The 21,281-nt window shown below is 36.7% G+C and overlaps 3 protein-coding genes and 1 long non-coding RNA gene across 5 annotated transcripts; 3 read left to right on the top strand and 1 right to left on the bottom strand.

Moving 5' to 3' along the window:
• Nucleotides 1-847: 847 nt before the first annotated feature.
• On the top strand, nt 848-2,287 carry LOC141605626 (uncharacterized). The gene is made up of 2 exons (XR_012526400.1): nt 848-1,682; nt 1,984-2,287. It is a non-coding gene; the product is annotated as an uncharacterized LOC141605626 (long non-coding RNA).
• An 8,903-nt stretch (nt 2,288-11,190) lies between these two features.
• LOC141607575 (uncharacterized) lies at nt 11,191-12,438 on the top strand. Its single transcript, XM_074426928.1, has one exon. It carries the CDS (start codon nt 11,191-11,193, stop codon nt 12,436-12,438), a length of 1,248 nt encoding a protein of 415 aa, XP_074283029.1.
• A 90-nt stretch (nt 12,439-12,528) lies between these two features.
• LOC141607574 (uncharacterized) lies at nt 12,529-15,164 on the top strand. The gene is made up of 2 exons (XM_074426926.1): nt 12,529-13,765; nt 13,942-15,164. Exons 1-2 carry the CDS (start codon nt 12,529-12,531, stop codon nt 15,162-15,164), a joined length of 2,460 nt encoding a protein of 819 aa, XP_074283027.1.
• A 116-nt stretch (nt 15,165-15,280) lies between these two features.
• LOC141608993 (NAD(P)H:quinone oxidoreductase-like) lies at nt 15,281-16,473 on the bottom strand. Of its 2 annotated transcripts, none has more exons than XM_074428274.1 (3): nt 16,305-16,473; nt 15,795-16,019; nt 15,281-15,688 (listed from the first exon to the last, which is right to left on the bottom strand). In XM_074428274.1, the coding sequence occupies exons 1-3, from the start codon at nt 16,399-16,401 to the stop codon at nt 15,381-15,383; spliced, it is 630 nt and encodes a 209-aa protein (XP_074284375.1). In that variant the 5' UTR covers nt 16,402-16,473; the 3' UTR covers nt 15,281-15,380. The 2 variants fall into 2 exon arrangements, with proteins under 2 accessions (XP_074284375.1, XP_074284376.1); XM_074428275.1 differs by having other exon boundaries at nt 15,795-15,989; nt 16,305-16,465.
• Between the last annotated feature and the right edge of the window lie 4,808 nt (nt 16,474-21,281).

The following is a 21,281-nucleotide window of genomic DNA, read 5'->3' as shown; positions in this document are numbered from 1 at the left end:
CTAAGCTTAACTTTAGAGGTATATTCGGGTTGTTCTTTATGGTAACAAGCCAATATTTCTCAAGGAATCATAGTGAATCTTTTACCTTAGGGTGTGTTTGAATTGAGGAATTTGGAGGGAAAGGAAAGGGAAGGAGGGTAGACGATTTAAAATCCTTTGTTTGGATAGCAAATAAGGGTGAAGGGAAATGAAGGGGAAGAGATTTGGAGGGTTCAATTTTCCGTCCTCCTAAGGAAAATCAAAATCTCTCCACAATAGGCAAAATTTGGAGAAAATGTATCCAAACACTCACATCCCATTTTCCATCCCCTTCCCTTCCCTTCCCTCCCTTTCTCTTCCCTCCTTCCCCCTTCCCTCCATTTCCCTTCATTTTTGTTATCCAAACATAGCCTTAAGGTTTAAATTGGAGAACAGGAATCATCGATTTATTAGTATGGTGGTTAAATATTCTGTTTTAATGTCATCCTTTAAAGAAATAGACAACAGAGTTTGTATATATATATATATTTATATATATATATATATATATATATATATATATATATATATATATATATAAGATTTGCATGCATGAAGATTTAGACCATTTTAAATTAATTTGTAATTTTAATATCATAAGATGAGTATTAATATGGTCTAAATAACTAACAAGTGGTATCAGAGCATTGTTAAATACATGCATGTTGTCTTAAGACGATGAGTTTGGTTCTTACGGTGAGTTGTGAGTTTGCTCTTTAAAATAAATCTCAGCCATTAGATGAGAATATATTCACGGCTGTGATTAAATCTCAAAAGAAAATAAGAGCTGCTCCTCTCTGCAAAAGGACAGACAAAAACTAAATTAAACAAATCCACCGTTCTAGATTCTCTTTTCTTAGCCAAAATCAATCAAAATATTATCATCAATCAAGCATACGGAACGAAAGCTCGATCAAAAATTATCATCAATCAAAAAATTCCTCTCTCGTCTATAACGATAGAATCGATTTCAGTTTGTCAAAAAATTATCATCGATCAAAAATTATCATCAATAAAAAAATTATCATCAATCAAAAAATTATGTGACTGGTGCGGGCAGATTGGTGCGGCGGTGCTGTCAATGGTGAGGGCGCGCGTCCGGTGGTGCGGGCCGCGGGGTGGTGATGAATGGTGGTGAAGATATGAAGGAGATGATCGGGATTGGGGGATGTCGTTGCTGCTGCTGCTGGGGATGTCGGGTTCGGGCCTTTGTGGTTGTGATGTGTTGTGGCTGAGATTGATCGTATGATGGAGGAGATGACTGAGTTCGTTGAATTCTGTAGCAAGAAGGTTGACGATGATGAGTCTGGGTCGCGGAATAATAACACGAGGTAATTTATGATGGAAATTTTGGTACTTTTGTAGAATGAATCAACTTCATTACGGAACTTGTCGTTGAAACGGTTGGGAAGGTCGATGTAGTTGGTTTTTTGTATTCAACGCTGAAACGGTTGCTTTGCCATCCCTCTCAATGCTGAAACAATCAATATTCAAATACTACGGCTGTTTATTTGCCTCAACAAAAGGAAGTTTGATGCAGAAATAAGACAGTTTGCAGAATAAGAAGCCGGTTGCTCTGCATATATTGAGATTCCAGTTACTGTATGCATCAAGCCCACAACAATACTACTACTGTTGAGTGTTGATACTGATGATTCTCATTGGTAATTAAATTTCACATTCCATTACCTTTTTTTTCAGTTGTAAATATAAATATTGCATCGATGCACATGCTTTAGGGTAACATATACTCCATCTGTCACATTCGTTTGTTTATCTTTTCTATTCTTTGTGTGAGTTATTTTAAATAATCAAGGATAATCAAATGACTGAGGTCTTTGTGAGAGTTCTTTTAAATAATCAAGGATAATCAAATTACCTGTCAATATTAAATGTAGGGGATCCAAAATTCTTTGTCGATTGTCATCCATAGTTGTATGATGTACGTTGTATGCAATGATTCAGGAAATGGCACACACGAATATGATGACGGAAATGCAACAACCGGTAATGCCCAAGATGTGCAGACATCCAACCCTCTCAGTGACTACTGACTAAGGTAGATGATAGCTTTGCATTCATATGCGACGGCTGCCAAGAGATGGGGTATCGGAGCTGCTATCAGTGCAAAAACGGGTGGGACTTGGTGGAAAATACAAGGGTAAATTCATCAAATCATTTTCCATCCCAATACAATTCCCAAAATAGCTATTGGGCAAAGCTGTAAAGCAATAAATCAGCACTTAACAGTTTACACTTATACTTCCAACTACCCATTTACCATTTAACCAAAGCGCGCATCACACCATTCAATTATTCAAAGCAAGTAAGGTCAACCTGCCTTAAAAATTGGACGCCATTTAGGAACTAGGAAGGTTTGACAAAGAATTGAGAAGAGAGCGAGGTGTTTGCGAACGAAGAATCGTGCACTTCGTAGCAATTAACTACACATTCTCTACGCCATTTAGGTACTTCATAGCAATTAATCAAAAATTGGACGCCATCCAATTAGTACTTCGTATCATTTTTGGAATCAAAGAATCGTGTCGAAATACATGTGCAAAATCTGATGGTGTTTCGATGTATTTCACTGAATGAATGCAATAACAACACAATAAATCCAGTAACACTACAATAACAATGTAATAATACCAGAGTAACAACACAATAACAACACAATAAATCCAGATAAAACTATAATAACACCACAATAACACTACAATAACAACACAATAACATGGGAAAAAAATAAAAAAAATCAAAGTAGTTAAAATTATCAAAGTGACACGGTAATAACATCACAATAACACCAGAATAACAGTACAATAACACGTGGTAAAAGAGAGTAAAAAAAGTCAAAGTGACACCGGAATAACATCACAATAACACCAGAATAACAACACAATAACATGTAAAAAAAAGAGTAAAAAAATCTAAGTAGTAAAAAAAATCTAAGTGACACCGGAATAACATCACAATAACATCAGAATAACAGCACAATAACATGTGGTAAAAAAAAGAGTAAAAAAATCTAAGTATTAAAAATCTAAGTGACACCGGAATAACATCACAATAACAGCTGAATAACAGTAGAATAACAGCACAATAACACGTGGTAAAAAAAGAAAAAAAAATCAAAGTCGTAAAAAAAATCAAAGTGGCACCGGAATAACATCACAATAACACCAGAATAACAGCACAATAACATGCAGTAAAAAAAAGAGAAAAAATCAAAGTAGTAAAAAAATCAAAGTCACACCGGAATAACATCACAATAACTGCATAATAATAGTAGAATAACAGCAGAATAACAGTAGAATAACAGCACAATAACACGTGGTAAAAAAAGAAAAAAAAAAGTCAAAGTCGTAAAAAAAATCAAAGTGACAGCAGAATAACATCACAATAACAGCGGAATAACAATAATAGCACAATAACATGTGCAAAAAAAAAAGAGAACAAAAAAATCAAAGTCGTAAAAAAAATCAAAGTTAAAAAAAAGCACAATAACAACATAATAACACGAGGTAAAAAATAAGAGAGAGAAAAAATTCAAGTAAAAAAAATCTGGTACAAAAAGAAAAAGAAAAAACGGTACCATAATGAGAAAATTAGAGAAAAACATAAGAGAAAAAAAAAATCAAAGTTGTAAAAAAAAGCATAATAACACGAGACAAAAAAATAAGAGTAAAAAAAATTTCAAGTAAAAAAAATATGGTACAAAAAAGAAAAAGAAAAAAAGGTAACATAATGAGAAAATTAGAGAAAAACATAAGAGAAAAAAAATCAAAGTTGCAAAAAAAAGCATAATAACACGAGGTAAAAAAAGGAGATAAAAAAATTAAAGTAAAAAAAAAAGAGTAGCACTAGAAAAAAGAGAAAATAATGACAGTGATTTTATAGGACATGTAAGATTAGATCTTGGCCATTCATCTCTAATATAATCTAGTGGTTGAGATTTCATCAAAGCATAAACTCACAACTCACCATAAGAAATCAAACTCACAAGATCCTCTCTCTCTCTCTCTCTCTATATATATATATATATATATATATATATATATATATATATATAGGTAAGATCCGGTGAATCCACCTATATATTTGAGTCCATGAGTTCATAAAACAATATCACGCACTATACAAAACAATATCACAATTTTTTTTTTCGAAAATCTTTTTTTCAATTTTTTTTTCGAAAATTTTTTTTTTTCAAAATTTTTTTTTTCGAAAATTTTTTTTTTACAATTTTTTTTTTTCCGAAAATTTTTTTATTTCAATTTTTTTTTTTTCCGAAAAAGTTTTTTTTTTTTTTTTTTTTTTTGTAAGCTGTGATATTGTTTAGTACAAAATAATATCACGATTTTTTTTTCAGCTGTGATATTGTTTAGTATAACGCGTGATACTGTAAGCTGTGATATTGTGTAGCATAATGGGTGATATTATATTACAAAACAATATCACGAATTTTTTTTTAGTATAAGCTGTGATATTGTTTAATATAACGTGTGATATTGTATCATGGACTCACGGACTCAAAAAGATAGGGTGGACTCATGCGATCCTAATTTTATATATATATATATATATATATATAATTGACATGCATTTTTATTATTTGTTCTTTTCTGCTACTTTACATAAATGTAGACCCTATGAGAAAGTTAGGACCTTCTAAGAGTCGTAGGTAGTTTTTAGAAACTATAGGAAGTCCTGCTTTGTAAGATTGACCTTAACAATAATTGGATTATCAGTACGTTTTATACTGTTATTTGTTTATCTCCTTGATTTATATTACAATGTTTTGTTATCATTGAAAATAGGTTTTTGCTGCTATACAAACTGCAGAGTAGACCGGAATGAACTGATTTCAAGTAACATCGTGATGTCTCACAATTGTTGTTTATGGCGATTTGAGGTAGGCTCCATTTAGAATTTTGACTCAAAAATCAAAATATCCTGCGTCTATATCATGGGTGTCTGTAGTGGCGGCTCCTAGAACTTTTGTAAGTGTCGAAGTTATTATGTGCATCGATCGCTTCAACTTTTCTAATATCAATATGGAAAATACAACGTATATATTTTTTCAACAAATGTCTTAAGAGGTCAAGACCGTATGTGGTTAAACATTGATCTGACCTTTAATGTGTTTGCTCCTTAATGCAAATTGTTATGTAAAGATGCAAGGAATAAAAACATTGAAAATGTTCTTGTATTGTCCGGTGATCAGCTTTGTCACATGGACTTTATGGGAATTGTGCAAGTGTGTTATTGCCTATTGGTCCCCTTATTAGGTTAAACATGTTACTCACCTTAAAGGCACCTTCACTTTTTTCCCTTTTTATTTAGAATTACATTGAATGACTACTCGGCTGTCACAGTTTATTGTTCATCATGTTCCTATGGGTGAAAGGTAGGCACCCAGTTCCTTGACTTGTGGGACTCGTGGTTGTATTACTTTTCCACGGTTTTGTAGTGTCATTAATAAATACCACTCCGATGTGAGCGCCTTGATTATGCTAGAAATTTGATCATGACAATCATGTAATTTGGGACCTCATGGTAGTTCTGGACTCCAAGAAATTTTTTCAAGTTTTTAGGTAAAATTTCCACATTTTTCAAGTTTCCCTCAAATTATTACCCGTTCGCCTCTGCTGAGATTTTTCGCTCCTGCTAGGTTTAATTCCTGATGGGATGAGTGATCTTTACACACTTATCAAGATAGTTTAAAATTCCTTACAACATATAACTTTGTCATGATTGAAATTCTTTGTACCTGTCATAGGGTAACTACGTGGGACGGGGTACGATATATTTATTGGATTTTAGCCTAGATAGATGTTTGTTCCATCTCAATTTCAATGCTGTCATAGTATCATTGAGACCACACATTTTTTTGCTATTATGTTCCTCAATATTGAGTACTTGCAGATATTCTAGAGGAATGGAGGCAATATATTTTAAAGAGTGGAAGGAAGGGAAGGGAAAGGAGCAAGGGGAGGATGGTTAAGAGGCAAATGGGGAGGAGGGAAGGGAAGGACTTTTCTTTTATGGAAATTGAAGGTGTTTTTAGATGATCAGTTTGAGCAGGTGAGAGAGTTAGTGAGAGAGTGGGAGAGGCTATGAGGGACATGAGTTAAGGAGCATGGGGACTTTATGGTGGGGTGTTAGATATTTGGGAGAGGAGAAACATGGCGATGTTCACGGATGGCAAGTGAAGGGTTAACATGGTAATTATTAGGAGGACTCTGGAGTTGTTATGGGAGATGCAGGACATGGGGAGTGAGTCGAAGGGAGGTACGACTAATAGACATGGTTTGAAGTATCTTTTATTGAGCTGAGCCAAACACTTGGTTTCTTATGTTGAGTTATGACCTTCTCATATAAATATAGATCTGAACTGGAAGCAAATTAAATAGAGCTTTTAGTGATGGAGTTTTGTGCTTTGGGTTTTATCGTGTCGAAAATATGCAACTACGTCTTTTTTGCCGTTAAACATTATTTCATGTTCTGTAAATAGAAACAACTTTGTTTTGCTTATTTAATTTTTTTCCCTCTAGATGATGAGCAATACATGTTTTTATTATTTATATTCCATACATCTTGATCGTGTAACTTTGACAAGCTGTGTTTCACCTTATCGTTTTCACAAAACGTTTCTATAATATATGTTTGGATGATTTATCGTTTTAAGGGACTTAGGTTGTGCACACCTTAATCTTAGGCATCACTATTGTTGTAAGATTCAACGCATAATGTTGTAGTTTTCTAGCATGTGAAATTGTTTATCTGATATGTGATTTATTTTTAGGTTGTGTTTTATTAGCATAGAAGATGAGCTTGTTTTACTCGGGAGACTCCTTTCTTGAAGCACAGAAGATGAAAAGGCGTAGATGACAGTGTAGGGGCATTTCCCGATACTGACGTACTCTAGAGATTGCAGTTCCAAGTCTGCATTGCAATTTGAGTGTCCTAATAAAAACCACTCCATTTCGGGGCAGTTGAATACCATCAGTGTTCTTAATTTGGGTGCTTTTAGAGGCCTGGTTGAGAAAGACTTCATGGCATTAGAGTCTATATATCTCATATATTCCAAAGCTGGCAATTGAACAACTTGACTTGGTTCTCCGCAAAAAAGCGACTCCAATTTATTACACGAAAGTATGTAGAGCATTTCAAGTGATGGGAAGTGAAATGAGAGAACTGTCGTATTGCCCATGACTTTAGATTTATTTATAGTATTTATTACAATACTATTTATTTATTTGGTTACGCCCATTCCCTGTATGGAAGCATATCCATTTCTGTTGCGATGTTTTCTACCGAGGTCGCCTACACAATTAGACAAATTGGGGCACCGCGCCTGGTAGGGCGCGGCGCAATGACTAGTATACGTAAAAGTACAGCTCAAAAGTCAAATCGATGCATCTTATTTTACTTTATTCGTCGATCGATGCTTTTAGTGCGTGTGGAGATTGGTGTTAGTTCTAGACCCTGCAAACGTGTCATCCGCTGATTTCAAAACACGTTAAATTAGTTCAATTTTATTTGTGTTTACCTTAGCTTATGTATCTGCTCGATTTCAATCGAGGTCATTTCGATTAGCCACTTGAATTGGTTTCTACTATTTCGAGTTGCGTACGGTGGGATCGGGTTGACAACTATTCAACTGAGCATATGGTCATAATTTTCTTGAATTGAGTAAAAAAAATTGGCCTGATATTCGCGTCGTCACATTTTTCAATTTGGATATAATAGTTTACCGTAGATAAATAAATAAACAATCACTGAAAAAAATTCATGTTTTAGTATTTTTATTTGAAAATGAATGTTTTTATTTCAAGTCATTCGGTTCATATACATTTAGGTTTGGTTATCTTTTCAGTACAAAGAATTTTTTAAGTCGCACATGGGCCTGGGCCGCGTCCGTTGAGGAGGAGAGAGTGTCCATTTTACAAGTCAAAAGAGATTTCATCCCGAAATCAATTGGAAATGGGTGGAGTAGCTCCTTGGTTTATAAAGTAGTTCATACTCTTATGTTTGTCCAATGTGGCAGACCTACATGTGATATCTCCACACGCCCTCTCACATATAAGGTCTCCTTTTCGATCGATCGACAGGAACGCCATTCTTTTCGAACCTATTTCATGGGACAGGAACGTCGTTGCTTTTCGGACCCGCCAAATAATGGCCCAATTTCGCTTTTCATTGAACGGGAATGTCGTCTCTTTTCGGACCCGTCTTCGTCTCGGAACCCATGACTAAACCTTAGGCTCTGATACAATGTTAGATCGAACATGGGCCTGAGCCTCACCCGTCAAGGAGGAGAGAGTGTCAACTTCACAAGTCCAAGGAGGTTTCATCCCAAAACCAATTGGCAATTGGCGAAGTAGCCCCTTAACTTATAAAGTGATTACACTTCTCTCTTTCTCCAATGTAAGAGACCTAACATGTGGTTCTTCACAAAATTCAATTCAATTTTGGGTCGATTTGAATTGAATCCGCTCGGGTTCTATTTAAGTTACTTATATCTATTTTCAATCATATATCAATTTAGATATTTTCAGGTTCAAATTTATTTTGGGAGGCCTAGTTAATTCCCATGCATCAATGATATATATTAGGATTTTACTGTCAAGATCAATTAGAGTTATTTTGACTTTTAATATACCCATTTCATAAGTTTTGAAAGTAACACAAAATCTCACTTTAGACGGACATTGTCTATCTAAAGTTGTATACGGGTCAAATATATTACCGCTTTTATAATAAGATAAACAAAAAGTGGTGATATATTTAACTTATCTATATCTTTAAATGGATATACCCGTCTACAATAAGACTAATTGTTAAAGTAAATAATGAGCTCGATGAAAAATAGTAAAAACTTTAAATAGAAAAAGAGGAATAACATGAATCAAGCAAAAAGGTCACAAACTCACAACTTAGGAGGAGGAGATTTACGATTGTGTTTGGTATGACAATTCACAAACCGTATAAAAAAAACTTTTTTTTCTCTCTCAAAGAAATGAGAGTCCTCTCTCTACGGAGAGTCTCAAATAATTCCCAAAAAAATTTGCTTTTCACTTTTTTCAATTATCTGACTGCCAACCTGCTCCTTTCTATCTTGTAGTTCAACTTTTACCATCTTTCTTATCCTTATCTCTTTTCGTGTTGCCTCTTCAACTTGCTTTATCTTCATCCTCTTCCTTTTGTTTTTTTGACACATAAGCTCCCCCACCGTGTCCACTGTTTTTTCTGCTGCCAGCTCAGTTTTCTACCGCTCTCTGTCCTCTTTAAATTAGCCTTTCTTCATCTCTTTTACCCATCTTCATCTTCCAAAACAAACAAAAAAATATAATATTATATATATATATACGATTACGGTTTTTACCCATCTTCATCTCAATCTTTTTAAATTATCATGGCTTTACCTTTTCAAACTGGTCCCTTAATTAATTTACCCATAAACCTCCGTACCAATCTCACTTATATTAATTTTTATCGCACTTTAGCTGGCTTTTTTATCGATCAAAGACCTTTTGATTTGGATAGGATACAGCAATATATAAATATTTCGTGGACCACTCACGATGTCGTCAAGCTTCACTTTATGAAACCGTATTTTGTTTTTGAATTTACTCACCCTGCTGACTTCGATCATTTTAGTCAGCTTCGTCTTCTTAATATCGAGGGTTGTCTCCTGGTTCTTCGCAAAATGACTTGGGATGCTGTGCTTGAAGACATGAATTTTTCTTCCGTCCCTCTCTGGGTTAGCGTCCACGGCCTTCTAGTTCAGTATCTTCATCCATCTGTTGCCGCCCATCTCCTTCATCATGTAGGAGAGGTGATTGAAGAAGAGGATATTGGCCCCGGACTTTCGCCTAGGCCATTTGTCAGAGCACGAGTTTGGGTTGATCTTTCTCAACCTCTAATCCCTAGTTGTTATATTCCTCTTGCTGATGATAAAATTCACTGGGTCTCGTTTGGGTATGAAGGAGTTTTTCGGTTTTGTCGAAGGTGTGGTACAGTGGGTCATAAAAACTCCTTCTGTAAGCTGGATATTGCTCGTGCTTCAGCAAAAATAGACCGCCGTCTATTTGGTCTTCATCTGTCTGGTTTGCAGGTTGTTTACGGACCGAGTACGACTCCTCTCTATACGAAGGTAATTCGGGGTCTTCCTTCTACTTTTTCCAATATCAACACAGTCGTCTTCTCAGTTCCAGACCAGCCTGATACACACGGTAATTCGTCTTCATCCTCTTCACTTTTTGGGTTTTACTCTACCTCGCCCTCTGGTTCCAACTCAGGACACCAACCGTCCCCTCCAACTTTTGGCGCTGATTTAGCGGGACAAGCAGGTCACACTGCTCATGCCGACCCTCGTCATGATGATCATGACACACATGCTCCTGATCTGGTTATGGAACCTGTTCATTTTACCCCAAACCCCACCCCTGCAGATATTCTCAATGGGGATGTCCCAAGGTCGGTTTTTCGAATTCAGGCTCCAGACCCTGCTGAGGATCCCACTCTTGGGTTTTTAAGATTCTCGGACTCCCCCATGATTCAGCCTGAGTCAGCTGCATATGCTGTTCAATCGCGTCAGGTGATCTCTCATCGCCTTTTACATTTGCAAAATGTTACGCCCTCTGATCCAAGCTCTCCTTCTTTGGGTTTGCATTCTCCTTTGAGAGATGCTTTTGTTCCTGCTGTGATTCCTCCCTGGAATCTTGAGATGTATGCCCACCCTTGGCCAATACATTCTCAACTTCATATGGATGTTCAGGCTCCTTCACTTGTTGTTTCGCCTTCTTATTCTCCATCCTCTAGTGGTTCTTTTTCTAATGGCTATACCTCTTTGCCATCATCTTTTTCTCCAACGTCTACTGCTGGCATTGCGGCGTATTTAAATGATATATCTGGCACCAGTTCTCGTGATAATCTCTCTCGTTCGTCTTCTACTTGGGGATCTCGTAAAAGGAATTTCACTTTTTTTTCTGAAGCAGAAGCTTCTCGGGGCTTTATTTCATCTTTCCCCAACAAACGTCTAAAGATTTTCTCTACCTTTGCAGATTCTGGGGGGACTTCCGTTTTCACTTCTCCGGATACCAGAACTGTTTCTCCGCAAAATTGGGTTGTGGCAGGCCCGCCTCTGCCACCAATAGATCAATGAAGATCTTCTCATGGAATTGTAGGGGTTTAGGAGGTACGGACGCCCCTATTATTCCGTTTATAAACTGGTCCGTACGCTACTATGATATATCTATAGTTTTCCTTCAAGAAACTAAATGTTCCGTAGCGGATGGAGTTCATAAATCTCGCCCTCTTAACCTGCCCCATTTTTGTGGTTCCGACTCAGTAGGTACTAGTGGTGGGTTACTTTTGTTATGGGATGATAGATCCGACATTTTTCCTCTTGTAACGGATCCTCATTTCATTCTTTGTAAAGTTGTAAATCAAGTTTCCAATAGTGTTTGGTACGCCATATTTCTGTATGGTGAGTCGTGTACTGCTTCTAGAGCTAGTTTTTGGCAAGATATGAAAGCTCTTTGTTCTGGTTATTCTCCGCTTTGCATTATTGGAGACTTTAACCAAATTGAACATCATTTTGACAAACTTGGTGGCTCCTCCAATATTGCTGGATGGAAGTCCTTTTTAGATTGGAGAATCAATATCCCTCTGTCTGAAATTCCTTTTTCAGGCCCTCAATTTACTTGGGCTAATAAGCGAGACTCTACAAGTTTGATTTTGGAACGGCTTGACCGATGTTATGCATCTCAGAACTGGCTTCTTTTGTTCCCGGATGCTCATGTTCAAAATCTAAATATTTTGTTATCTGATCATTTCCCAATAGTTCTATCTACGACAACCTGCTGCCAGAAACCTAAGCGTCCTTATCGAGTTGATAATTGGTGTCTGGACAATCCGGAAATTCAGTGGCTTATTTCTTCCATTTGGAATTTTTCAATTCCAGGTTCTGCAATGTCCTATGTATCCATGAAACTTAGCCACATCCGTACTGGAATTCTTAAATGGATCCTTCAGAATCGTCACAGATTTATGATTGACTGGAGCTCAATCTCAAAGGAGTTATTGGCTTCAGCTTCACTTATTCATGATAATTCCTCGGGCTTGAATTATTTTAACAGTGTCAGATCTTTGGAACATGACATCCACTTACAGTACTCCTTCTGGAAACAGCGTGCTAAATCTGATCTTCGTTTCAATGATGGCCTTCCAACTTCTTATTTTTTTAGTAGATCCAAATCACGACAGAAGCATCTTCGGATTATTGCTCTGAAAAATGATATGGGAAATTGGACTTCCTCTGATACAGATCTTTCTCAGTTGATTATATCTCATTTCACAAGCTTATACAGTTCGAATGCTCAAGCTCTCCCATCTCCTGCCCTTTAAGACTTGTCTATTCCTCTTTTAGATGGTTTTAATCAAGATTATTTGTCAAGCCCCTTCTCTCCTAATGATGTGGAAAAAGCTTTTTTCTCGATGAAACCAGATAAGTCACCTGGACCTGATGGCATTCCACCTCATTTTTATCAGCTTTACTGGGAGCTCATCAAAGAAGATATTACGTCAGCGGTTCTTTCATTCCTAAATGATGGGTGCTTTCTCCCTGCATGGAATAATACTCATATTGTCCTCATTCCTAAAGTGGACTTACCAGAGACTATTTCTCAATTTCGCCCGATCAGCCTTTGTAACGTCATATATAGGGCGGCATCCAAATGTATTGCTCTCAGGCTCAGGAATGTGATTGATGGCATTGTCGGCCAAAATCAAAATGCTTTTGTACCTGGCCGTTTAATCACTGACTGGGGTTTTCTTGGCCACGAGGTTCTTACGTATATTAACCAACGCAAAAGGGGTACTAGATGTTATGGAGCTATCAAGCTTGACATGAATAAAGCTTTTGATAGGGTATCTTGGCCTTTTTTATTCACAATTCTAAAGCTTTTTGGTTTCCCAAAGAAATTCAGAAAGCTTATCAAGACTTGTGTTAGGACGGTCTCTTTGCAAGTTCTTATCAATGGGACACCCTCTGGCCGAATTTTTCCTCAGTGTGGACTGCGTCAAGGTGACCCTATTTCACCCTATCTTTTTATCCTATGCATGGAGATCCTTTCCCTTATGATTACAAAAGCGGAATCTAAGGGACTCATTGAAGGTATTAAACTATCACGGCATAGTCCTGCTATTTCTCATCTTTTATATGCTGATGATTCACTCTTGTGCCTCCGTCTGACTTCTTCAAGTTGTGAAACCTTGCGAAGCATCTTGAACGACTTCAGCTCTATGTCGGGTCAAATGATAAATAATCAAAAATCTCATATCAAGTTCAGCCCAAACTCTCCTGCTGATTTTAAAGAGCATATTATTGATATTTTGCATGTGCAACCAAAGACTAATTTTGGTTCATATTTAGGCATCCCGATCGATTTAGGCAGGAGGAAAACTTCGTCTTTTCAGTTTCTTCTTGACAAGATATCACACAAAATTCTCTCCTGGGGGCCAGCGCATTTTTCTCAAGCGGCTAAGTTGATTCTTATTAATTCGATCCTTATGGCTTCCGTTACTTATATTGCATCTGTTCTTCCTATTCCACAGCAAATCACCTCGAAAATCAATTTTTTGATTGACCTCTTCTGGTGGAAGACTTCCCAAAAGAAACGTGCTCAGCATTGGCTACCATTTGAGCAATTACAGCTATCAAAGACAAATGGTGGTCTGGTTTTAAAAAACGCACGACTTTTTAGCCAAGCTATGTTGGCTAAAAAATTTTGGCGCTGTCACCAAAATCCAACCTCACTGATCTCAAAAACTCTCTGTCCAAAATACCGGAAAGATTTTCCTATTCGGCAAAAGATTTGAAATATTCAAACGCTTCTTTTGCTTGGAAAGGAACTGTCAAGTCCACCTTCTTACTTCGTGACGGTATTGCGTGGAAATTTGGGAATGGAAGCTTAATTGATCTAAGGAATGACGCATGGGTTCTTGGGAATAAGCCTATTTTAAAGTCCCAGTCGCAAGTGCAGACAATCAGTTTTGCGGATATTATGCTTGATTCCACTCATTGGAATTCGACAAATGTTTTCAGGTTCTTTAATAAAGCTACAGCAACAAGTATTTGTGCTTTGGAACTTCCTCCTGAACCTACAGATGACTATATATACTGGAAATTTACGGAAGACGGATTTTATTCAGCTAAGTCAGGATACTTGTTTCTTTTGGACAGAAGTCATCACTCATCTATTTCAAACTCTCACTTTGCTTTGATCTGGAAACTGCCATGTCAACCTCACATCAAGATTTTCTTGTGGAAAATTGCCCGTAATATTTTACCCACTGCCGACATCTTAATTCGCAGAGGTTTGATTGTCGATCATGCCTGCTGTTTTTTTAATCTCGAGTCTGAAACCTTGGCACACCTTTTCCGAGACTGTTGCATAACTAAAAGACTTTGGTTTGCTAGCCACCTCGGAATTCGGGTTGATTCATCCTCCAACATACCCTTTACTGCTTGGATGAACAATTTTCTAAGTTACTTTTCGCTTTCCGGGAACCACGAACCATATCAGGTCCTGCACTTCTCTTTACTTCTTTTTGCTATCTGGAAACATAGGAACAATGTTATCTTTCGGGATTGCCGGGTCAATCCTGCTGCTATTTTACAAGAAGCTGATATGCTTCTCTCGCAACAGCTTGATTTCATGTTCAGATCTAAGAGTGATAAATATGAAATCAACTCGACTGATGTTGCCTGCCTTCGGATCCCTTCTCCAGAGCTCATTCACCATTACTTCAAGATTGAGGTTACTTTCAACAAAAAGACGTGGCAGGGCTCTTTTCGAATCCGTTGCAATGCCAATATCATTCATGAAGTTCCGAGCTTCTTCTGTAATTCTCATCTTCAATGCTCCATTACCGCCTTACTTGAAGCAATGTCTCAAGCCTCAGCGTGTAAGCTTCAAGATGTACTTTTCACATTCGGAAACACCAGACTTCTTCAGTTGCTTCACAAAAAGGACAGCCTTAAAGTTTCCGTTGCATTTTCTAATAGTATATTGCGTATTAAATCTTATCTTAGCTGTAATTTTAAGTGGTATATTAGTGGCTATGTGTAATTCAACTTTTCTTGATTATAATATATAGTACACTTTTGTCAAAAAAAAAAAAAAAAAAAAAAAAAATCACAAACCGTATAAACCTTACACTGGTATGTTCAAGTGCCTTTGTAGAGGGAATATCAATCGGTCGATCGATCATATTCTCATTCATCACAATAATACGGAGTACCGTCTAACTACGAAATTCAAACCAAATACAGAGTAGCTAATATGCTAAAAACTGGGGGCATTTGTGAGACGAAGCGTAAAAACTCGTAACGCGATGAGAACATCTTTCAACCTTTGTATGGTGACCGGATCAATTAAGTCACCATTAGTATCGAACTGTTGTGGAGTTCCGTGAACACCATTGATAAAGAATTCGGGTTTGTTGATGAAGTGAATGTCTAGGAAAACACCAATTTGACGAAGATGGTATTGCCAGCTTCTTCCACCTCCTTGTGTGCTTACTATTGCAGCTGCCTTATCCGCCCAAACATTTGGTGGTCGAGATGCCCAATCAATTGCATTTTTTAGCAATGCTACGATTAATAAAAAAAGAGGACGACTAGAATTGTTAAACTCCTGTATCAAATAATAATAATCAGAATAGTTTATATTCATTCATATATCAACAACTATTCTTACGAGTAAGGGAATAATTGTATTCAGGAGAAGCGAAAAAGATAGCATCGGCTTGGAGGATCTTCTGGCGAAAGGTTTGGACCACAAGCGGGAAAGTGGCATCTACTTCAAGGTCAGTATTGAGCATCGGCAAGGTTGATATATCTACGTCTTCTATCTCCATTCCTTCTATTATCTTCTCCGAACACATCTTCATTGCTGCACTAATTAATCTTATATCAATTACTCCTATATTTGATGCTACATTACTGATATTACAATAAAATTAACCATTTAATATGATTATATACAATGGTACCGTATAAGGCTCGCTAATCATACAAGGGTGGCCCAAAATTTCTTAGCATCTCTTTGCATTGTTGGAGTTTTAGTTTCATCTCATTCTTAATTCTTAATCTTAATCTTGTTCAATTTTTAAATTTAAAAAAAAAAAATAATAAATTATTCATTCTGTTCGAGTCTATAGTTATTTATTTGTCTAATAAAATAGTTAAAATAGAAAAAAAGAAAAACCTGCGCGGAGGAGGCCACGATTGTTGGAGGCCTTACGAAGGGAACCACAAAGACCCACAACTCTTACAACACGTTTCGTTGAAACTTGATTTGCCATCTTTCTTTTTTAGTAAGTGTTAATTTCTCGTTTGATTTGATAGGCTATTGATGTACGTTATATATAAGGAGAAGATGTGAAAATAAGATTAATTTAACCCGTTAGATTGATTGTCTTATAAGAATCGTTAGATGCCACTTTAGTGGTCATGCCACTAATTACTTAACTTAATTATTGTCAATTGTCATAGGTAGGTACAAATAGATAATGTTGAGTGGATATTATGCGCTTACGTCCCTTTTATTTGCTGACCTAAGTGATGAGCTACTTTTCCTCACTATATCATTGCTTTGGAAGCTCCTCGAATCTTTGTTTTAATCTCTTATATACTAAAAGATTAGTTTGAAAGCTCGTACTTCGTACAGGTTAATTGCCTTAATTATTTTAAAACTAAGTTATAGAACATTATCGAAGAGGTGTTTCGAAGTTCACATCCGGGTGTCACATAATTCTAAAAAAAAATGAAATATCCTAATCCCTTATGGCCTTTTGATACGTATTTGATTCTAAGCATTAATTAACCTCTAAGACTTTGTTATCTCGAATTCTAGCAAAATTTATTAACTACTAATCATTATAAGTGTAAGAGAATCGGGGTGCTTTGATAGACCTTATGATTAATATAAAGACATATGTGAAATTAATGAATAGTTTACATTTTCTGTATTTTGGGAGGGGGAATAAAACAAATGTAAACTATAGACTGGGACGGAGGGAATATATATTTTGTTTGAACCATATATCTACCCTTCAAATATGGACAATTTACTTACACCTGTCATGCTTTTAAATTAGTCATTTCAAGTTTTTGTTCAATTAATAAGACCATCTTACATAATAATAATAATTAATCTTCTAATTACCGATACACGGAGTTCGATTTTATGTTCTTTCATTCACAAAGCACATGTATATATACTCATATGATCAACTTATTGCTATCATTCCACCGTAAAGGCGTAAAAGATAAACTCATCTATGTTTTTGGCCACTATAAGCAAACATATAATTTAGTGACAACAAAATTATAGTTTGTTAAATTTTAATTTTAACCGTTACAGAAACTCTTAAGAGCTCTCTTTCACAATAGTTAAGTGACTCAAAAGATTTTGGGTTAATTCCCAGGTTTCAAGGATGACTGATACCCGTCGTGAGGCGTCAAAAATAAATTTATAATCTCCAACTACAACTATAGCTAGCGGCAGTCGGGTCGAACCACAGAGAGGCAGATGTAATTTCTAGTTGTCTAATTCCGGTCTAAGGTAACAAATATGTGGGGGTTTTGAGTTGAGTTGATCTATAGCTAAAGGCAAATAAAAAAACAATAAACTAAATAAACGGATTAAAACAGATATTAAAAGGGTGCAAGGATGGTCGGTTCACTATAGTTTCGGCGGCAGCAAACTAGGTAAGTCTAAAACAATCACGTGAGACGGGAAAATAAGAGGTCCTCTCGGTCCACTCTCACAGGTAGCATCTTTCGATCTCGCTACAGGTCCCTAATACCACTAATACTGACTTTCGTCCTGAAAAGTGACTAAAAATCTAAACGATACCTATCTTTCGATCTCAGCAAAGTTTAGTCATTTTAATTGGTAGTCTAATAACCTTCCCTATCTTTCGATCTAATGGGTCAGTCAATTACTAAGCATTCAACTAGTCGCATGCATTCGATTCGTTGAACAAAACAATTAAAACAATTAAAACGTAATAAAGCTCACGAGGTCAGTTGATCGACCGGGTAGGGTGGTCGATCGACCAACACGCGATTAGGGTTCCCTAATCCTAATGCCGCCTACACTATAATTCCCCTACATCCTAGCACAATTAATTTAGCTACTCATGCTAGGGATGATAACAACAATTAAATTGACTAAATAATCTACTGAATTCATGCTTAAACTGATTAAATGAACGATTAACAGAAAACAATAAATTGGCTTCAGGAGATCTAACTTAGCAATTCTATACTACGAATGAAAACAATAAACGAAATATCAGAACAGAAGAATACCGCGTATAGGAATTGTAGAAGAAAGATCAAACCCGATTGCAAAAGTAAACTTTATTGATGAAAGAATAAACTAAAACTAATCTATTGAATTGTATGAATAGAACTTGATGAATAAAACTGGATGCCAAAACTGAAACTTAAAGTTACGTTATATAGGCATATAACGTCACACTTATTCCTAAACCTAAGAATACATTGGGCTTTCTAATTCTCGATCTTTTATTTTGCGTCAGACCCGTTGTTTAGTCGATCGACCATAAGCATCAGTCGATCGACCAACTTGCGCTGTACAGGAGCTTCTGTATGTCGTGCTCTGGTCGATCGACCATGTAGGTCAGTCGATCGACCAAGGATGCTGTACAGAATTGCATTCTGTCGATTCCTGCAGCGCGCACCGATATTAAAACAGCTGCCATTTCTTCGTTACTTGGTCAAATCAGGCGTTCTATGCGGCGTTGGAAAGCTAAGAGGATAATCTTTCACCTACAATTGGAATCACTCGATTATCAGCTCTAGAACTCGAGATATTGTTATCTGAAGCAGGCTGCAATAATGTGAAGTGCTTCTTTGCTTGTTAAACTCGTACGCAGCCATGCTTTTGCTATCTTTAGGCCTTGAAACGCGCACCAAGCTCATTCCTCGAGTCACTACTCCATGTCAAATTCAATGCTAAGTACTTAGGGACGGATTCGGCTTATTTTCCGCTGAAATCTTCATATTCCTACAAAATCACAAGAAAAGGAAGAAATACACGAAACAAGGGAAATAGTAGCATAAACTACTCAATTGAGCTCTGAAATGCGTGTAAAATAGGGTATAAAACATCATATTTAGGACACGCATCAAACTTCCCCAAACCAAACCCTTTCTTGTCCCCAAGCAAGAACTAGACTCGATCTAAAAGAACGAGTTCAATCTCAGAGCGAAATGCAATTGAATAGCCTAAACCAATTTAATGCAATAATTAACAATCAATTAGCAAATGAATCATGCAAACGAGTTATGGAGTCGCTAAAAACATGCTGAACCGTCAACTATAGAGACTTATCAAATGGGACTCTCACGGGTCGCTCAAATCACTCAAATAAGCACAGGTGAATAATGTAAAGATAGAAAGAATTCATTTTGTAGTGACACTCACCTAACTACGACCTATAAGAACATGCCTGCAATCTAATATGAAAGTAATCTCTACAACCGTACTTATGCATTCCAACCAATCAGATGACCATGACACATGCCGAGGTATATATGGATATGTGAGGTAATGGGTAAGAAGAGGCAAAGATAATTATGGGAGTGTGGAGGTACAGGTGATCAAGCTAGTACCTAACAAGCCATATGACAACATCCACTTCTTGCTCAAAATCAACAATAAAACCCGGTGCAAATGATTAGCACTAATCTCACAATCTCCGAAATAATCAACTCCCCATAAGATATAAATGCAACATGGGAGCAAAAATCGCCATATAAGGACTTTAAATTATGCGAATTGATTTCTTCCTTCCTCTTTTCTTCTCGGGCTTGGGTCGATCGACCAAAAGGGGCAGTCGATCGACCGCCTTAAACAGTACAGAACTCCTTTTTTCTTTTTTTCGAATCATTTTTCACTTCTTTTTTTTTCCTTTTTCAATTCTATTTCTTTCTTTCCTTCTTTTTCCCTCCTTTTTCATCTTCCCATCAATATCTCAAAAGAGCATATGCCACCAAAAACTAAGTAACAATCCCAAGAACATAGACTACTAGCTTGACAAGGGCAGGCTAAATGTAGGATGTAGTAATGGGACAAAAAGGCTGTTTTTGGCAGTGTGGAGCTTATGGGCATAATGAGAAAAGGGAAACCTCTACCACATGTGTCAACTAACCACAAACCGAATGCATACAGGTATTAAGCAGATTAAGTTCATATTTATGCACATTTATGTAACATGTCTCATAAGGAGTAACTACTCACATCCTAGATAAACTGGTCATAAATGTCACCAGTTATAGGCTCTAATAACTCAGAAATATGATGTAACTTGCCAAATTTCTAAGTTAAGTCTCAAGTTCAGCAAATAATTAACGAAAACTCGTAGATATGCATATACGATTCTACTAATAACATGTTAATTAGCAAGGCTTAGGCATAAACAAATACAAATGCAATGTCATCATGGAAATACTACCGTTCCGACTCAACCTATATGCTAAAATAAACATGCATATTTTTGAAATAAATTTATAATCCAAGCCAATTTTTGAAAAATGGAAATTTTTCGATTTTTTTAGATTTTTGAATATAAGAATGAAATAAACAATGCAAAACAAGATGTAAACGTGAATGCGAGCAAATAATATGCGACGCAAACCCTTCCTCAAACCAAATCGCACAATGTCCCCATTGTGCAAAACCATGTAATGAAGAAAAGAGAAACGGGAATTTGCGAAAAAATTAAATAAAACATGAAGTAAAGACTTAGAAACTCACAAGACTTTAAACGCAGCAAAGGAAACCTCCCCAAACCAGCGTGAGCTAGGAGGTTTCAGTAGCCAGCAGTGCTACCATAAGTGCCTGAAAAGACAAACAAAAGATACCGCGCGTAAAACGAGAAAACAAAATTGGGACGGTAAAATTATGTGCAAAAATGATGAACGGAAGAAATCAGAAATTAAGCGGAGAATAAAGTGAAAGGAATACTCCCTTGACTCCGCAAATCGATCAAACACAGCAGGGGAATGATCGAAAACAGGTACAGCAGCGGCCAACGGTCGATCGACTACATCACCCAGTCGATCGACCAGGATGTCAGGAACAGAAGCTCCTGGAACTGTTCGGTCAGTCGATCGACCAGACAGACCAGTCGATCGACTGGAAAAGCTG

This window comes from Silene latifolia, chromosome 10, assembly GCF_048544455.1.
Source record: "Silene latifolia isolate original U9 population chromosome 10, ASM4854445v1, whole genome shotgun sequence".
Taxonomy (NCBI): domain Eukaryota; kingdom Viridiplantae; phylum Streptophyta; class Magnoliopsida; order Caryophyllales; family Caryophyllaceae; genus Silene; species Silene latifolia.
This window is presented reverse-complemented; position numbering and strand designations above follow the sequence as displayed.